Source organism: Cynara cardunculus (genome assembly GCF_001531365.2).
Source record: "Cynara cardunculus var. scolymus isolate 2C chromosome LG 2, CcrdV1, whole genome shotgun sequence".
In the NCBI taxonomy this organism is placed as follows: Eukaryota; Viridiplantae; Streptophyta; class Magnoliopsida; order Asterales; family Asteraceae; genus Cynara; species Cynara cardunculus.
Genome location: NC_037529.1, coordinates 53,534,867 through 53,540,163, shown reverse-complemented (window position 1 = coordinate 53,540,163; position 5,297 = coordinate 53,534,867). Strand labels below are relative to the sequence as shown.

The 5,297-nt window shown below is 32.5% G+C and overlaps 1 protein-coding gene across 1 annotated transcript; it reads right to left on the bottom strand.

Moving 5' to 3' along the window:
• Positions 1-3,252: 3,252 nt before the first annotated feature.
• Positions 3,253-4,374, bottom strand: LOC112506160. The gene has a single exon (XM_025110183.1). The coding sequence runs from the start codon at positions 4,372-4,374 to the stop codon at positions 3,253-3,255; it is 1,122 nt and encodes a 373-aa protein (XP_024965951.1).
• Positions 4,375-5,297: the final 923 nt, after the last annotated feature.

Here is a 5,297-nt window from a genome sequence, read left to right as displayed (position 1 = left end):
ATTTGATTGTGTTTATCTGCAGTTAGTTACACGAATTCAGATATGGAGCTTTAATAAGTTGTACCTACACACAATTTACTTGTAATCTTGAGTTTTAAGTAATATGCATTAATAAACAGTAATTTACGCATAAAAAGTGGTTTTTAAGAGTTTTTGTCAAATGATTTATAATATAGAATATATTTTTTTAATATAATTTAATTTAAGTTTAAAAATAAAATAATTTATTTTTGGTTTAATATTATAAATTTTATAAAGATAATAATTAAGTATTCTGTTAGAATTTAATGATTATACTAATTATATTTTTATTTTGTATATTTAAAATGAGATGTTTATTCTGTATTTGATTGTGTTTATCTGCAGTTACTTACACGAATTCAGATATGGGATGAAATCGGATAGGGATGAAATCGTTTAGGGATGAACGGGTTTAAGAGTTTTTAAGAGGTTTAAGAGTTTTAGCCAAATGCTTTATAAGATAGTATAGATAATGGGTTAAAACCTCTAGCTTGGGTGTGAGTAAGGGTTGAGAGAGTAAGTCTAAGTGTATATTGATAATTGCTTTTACCATAGCAATAGAATCCCCTATGCACTCATTGCAACATTACATATAGAAATCTTCGACATTTGACGGATGTTGTTTACTTAGATGGATTTGTTTTGTACAACATAAATGTGAAAACCTTGAGTGTTGTAGATGGCTACTTTGTGCTCCTGCTAACCTTCTAAAAGTTGCAACTACATGGTAAGAACTGTAGGATCTATGCCATGCTTGCATTTATATTCCTTGTATACTGCAGTGGGCGTTTCATTTGAATTTAGAAAAGAAGGTTGTTCAAACTAGTAGTGGCGTTTATACCTATACCACAACATCTAATTTAGATGTTATAGCAAGGTTCTCTTGCACTTTCATTACTGAAATCTCAACATGAACTTGCACTCATATTCTCTTTTATTATTGTCATGTCTTGATAGATTGCTAACTCAAACTAAGATCATCCCTTCTTGTTTTAAGATCAACTTGTTGGAAATTCTCACTTTCATTATCCCTGAGGGTCGTTATTTGGTATTCTTACCATTATGACTTGTTTTTAGAAGATATGGATGAGTATGTATACTTGTGTATTCTTCTATTTGATATATCATTTTAGGTTGTCTTTCTGATACAACAAGTTTTTGGTGTTGTTGTCGGGATAAGCCAACTCAAGAGTTTCTTAATCCTTTTTAAAATTTGATTATTCTACGACCTTTGTTACTAATTTTGGTTGTATGACACGTTTGTCACACGATGAAACTTTTTACTTGAATCATGACATTGAAAGAACCTTTAGAAGAAGAAAAACCTAAAGAACTTTGTCACCCATTTTTTAAACTGGCACCATGGCATCACCTGTTTTGGACCTCAATGAAGGCTTAATCCTCAAGATGAGGAGGCACAAGACATCATTCAGATTGCAAACTCTAGAAACGGAGGCATCATGGACTATGTTATGTATGTCTTCAACTAGTTGCATCCAGGCATAGTTAGACCACAAATTGAAACTTGATGAACTCCGGGACTACGTCTTGACTTCTTGGAACATGTCTTCAGATGGTTACAAATTTTAAAACAGAATAACGACAAACAACAAATTCTATTATATTTTATTGTTTAGATTAGATCTTAACCTTATATTTTTAGTAACAATATTTAAATTTTGTATTGGTCTTCTTTTATCAACAAAGGAATTTAAAGGTGAAAATTTATGTGTTTGTATTCACCCCCTCTACAAACCACTAACTTTATAACTCTTGAAGATCCATTTAAGATCAACATATGAGTTAAAGCAAGAAGTTTCTACATCATACCAAAAGGTTAATATGAAAAGTACAAAGGTACATGAATCATTAAATCAAATGAAGACACGCGTTGAAGTTGCATTATTGCATTTAATGCATGGACTTCCATAAAAGGAGGTCTCTGGATCATATGTAACTTTCCCCTTTTGAAGAATTGCTAAGTGCATATTCTTTTAGTCCGACACCATAACTTCTGAAGACTTTCTTAATTCTTCAGATCTGAAAGAGTATCTTCTTTTCTCACCCTTTCACTGTTAGCGAATCTGTCACCAGTCAGATTATTTAGGATCACATGTCTTACCTCCTACCTTCCACGACAAATCTGTAATTTGTTTTTATACAAAATATAGAATTAGAAAGTGAAAAGCTATTGTGTTTGTATTCAATCCCTCATTTCACAAACACTTGTAGTATAAGTCCATAAATTTGCAGGGACCAACAATTTTTTTTTTCACTTTAAGTTTTGTATACATCAAAACTTTTTAAAGAATTTATAGAAATTTGTTGTTTGGATTTTACACATTTTTTTTTTGTTTTGATGATGATCGGTGGTCGGTGGTGATGAGCTAGCTTGTAAATGTTCATTTGATTCGGAAATGAGATGGCGCAACACAAGATTTCAGAGTGGTTAACGTTTTCAATTTTACAACTCATTTACAAAATATATTCCAGATCATTATAACTTTCATGTCATGTTCTTTTTAATTACTTAAAAGTTTAAGATTTAATCTTTCATACTCCAAAATAAAGATTCTAAAAGTATATAACCAAAACAAAAGTCAGACTAAATAACTTACATTTTCAAACAATTTGTCTTTCTTAAAAATATGAACCTTTTGAAACCACTTACTTTGCCTATAAAAATTGTGCTAGTACTTGTAAAAGTGTGTATCCATAGAGGTGCTTTGTAATATAATCTAAGAAATTGTTTAACAACCATAAATTAGCTTGATTTTTGAGTTAGTCTAAAAACCCTGTTTGAATAGTCATAAGTTAACTTATTGATACGCTACTTGCAGTAGCATTTTAATAAACTAAAAGAATTTTTTTCGATTTCTTTTAATTATATCCCTAATTATTATTAATTAATATTACTTTTTATTATAATTTAGATTAATAACTAAACGATATTGAATAATTAATCATTATTTAATATTAAATAATTAATTATTATTTAAAATTAAATAATCAATTGTTATTTAATACTAACTTTTTAAGATGTTTTAATTAGGGAAAACTTTTAAAAAACCTAATGGACTTTAATTAGTGTTTGAAATGATTAAGTCTGTGGACAATTTTTTTGGAACAAATAAGTCATTTGATATTCCGAAATATGTTCAATATCTGTCATTATATCATCATCTCCGAGCCTAACCATTTGCTTATTAGGGAGATGGAGTTGCAAAGCCATCACATAAGGTTGAATTTGAGAAAGCGCAAAGCTAAAAATCCGCCACATTGCCTTCGGCGGGATACATAACACGCATCTTGAAACCTTTTAATCTCATTAATAATACTTTGTCCTTTGTTTGGATCTATATGCATAATTTGTTTATCATGACCCTTGTAAATATATTTAAAGAGATATTTCACAGATGTTATACTCGAGCAAGCCTCAACATTAATATGACAGTTGAACATCATTAACAATTTTGGGTTGTACGGGACAATCCATCTATTATCCAGTGTATTGCCTCGTACATTCACATCTCTTCCAATATTTCTCCTCCGGTATAACGGATATGAGTTCTCAGCCTGTGATGTTTTATCGTTGAATTGTCTAGGATATCTAAAACGACTGATTTTCGACTCACATTGCATGCAAGGACTGGACGGTCGTAAATGACCGCAAGGACCATGCATCATGTGTTGGACAACCAACTGGTGCATTTCAGGATACTTTGCTGGGTCAGGAATTTCAGCACATACAATCTTGTCGTAATGATCTGGATTAGTCATTTTGTCATCAAGTCTCATTATCGTGAGGAAATGCGCATGTGAAAATCCACGCTTCTGAAACTCGATGACATAAACATATGCCCTGACAAAGCCGAGGATCTTCTTGTGGAAGAGTTGGTCCTTGAGATCCTCTAATTTGGCACGAAAAATTCTTGTAACAAGGTCCGGTCGATCTTGTGCAATATGACCGGGCAATAAATCTTTAAGGATTTCTGGCCATTTTGGATTACACGTCATTGTAAGGAATATATCGGGTTTTCCGTCATCTTGAACTAAAGCCATAACATCCAAAAATCGTTGCCGCATGTCACATGGGCCTCGTATAAAACTTTCAGGAAACACAACTCGTTGTCCAACTCTACTTGGTTGAACTTCACCGACATTAACGCAATCCACAATGCCTTGATATAAATCCGCTTTTATCTTGGTTTGGTTAAGTTCATAGAAACGCAAACGTGAAGTCTCGATCTTGATGTAGGTATCTACCACAAATTTTTGTAGTAATCTTCCCCCCAATAGAATCACATTATCGTTTGAACGAATCTGGAACTTGCAACAATAGTATTCCCGCATAGCTACAATATTTCTACCCCTTCTTGCATAAGTCTCAATGTAATGTTTTGAAACATTTAAACTGATGATATGTATGCTTTCAAAACTAATTAGTTACTTCATATAATATATTAACATATGCGATAGAATTTGTACCTTCAGAATCTTCCTCCACGATTTCGTTGTCATCAACAACTTCACCAATAGACACTCCATGTCTTGGAATTTTAAAATGCCACCCATACTCACCTTTTGGAAAGAACAAAGGATAAGACAATGGATCGTAACAACCGAGGTGAGATTGAATTTCTTGGCTATAGTTAGACCTCCCGTACACAACAATACTTCTCTTATATGTAGTGATTTTGTCATTGCCTTCAACCCAAATATCAGCAACCTAAAGAATGTGATTATTTAATATAGTCTATACTATGTATCATATGTGTTTATAAGATAAAAAAGAAAATGTTTTTATTCAAACCTCAGATGTAGTCGGCCGGTTGTATACCCTCTGGTCAAGTTCCACCTATGCATTTAAAGTGACTCTATAATTGTCGAGTGGTCCTAATTCTGCAAGGCTTCGAAATGTTCTCCGTATGGATTCGTAGCAAGAACAAGCGTCAAAATGTCAATGATACTTCTATCAAGATTGGGCCATTGGAGTGTATGTGAAAACTCAGACTCAGCATCATAAAAATATAACTGTAAATACCTAGGTTGTCCATCCCTTGGAACTAACTGATCAATTTTATAATATACTCCTCCATGTGCACGAAAAGTATATACACCAGATGTCATATTATTCATTGTCTCATCCAAAGTTACACCCATCGATGTGAAGGAAAAGTTCGTGTTGTATGCACGTATGTTGTGCCTAAACATTTTTCCCAATTCAGATTGTGATTTGGAGAGATTGTATAATTCTTCAGGAATGGGAGAGTATG

What these genes read in the sequence shown, in the direction of transcription:
- LOC112506160 (XM_025110183.1), bottom strand. Translation starts at nt 4,374, where the DNA reads ATGCGGGAATACTATTGTTGCAAGTTCCAGATTCGTTCAAACGATAAT.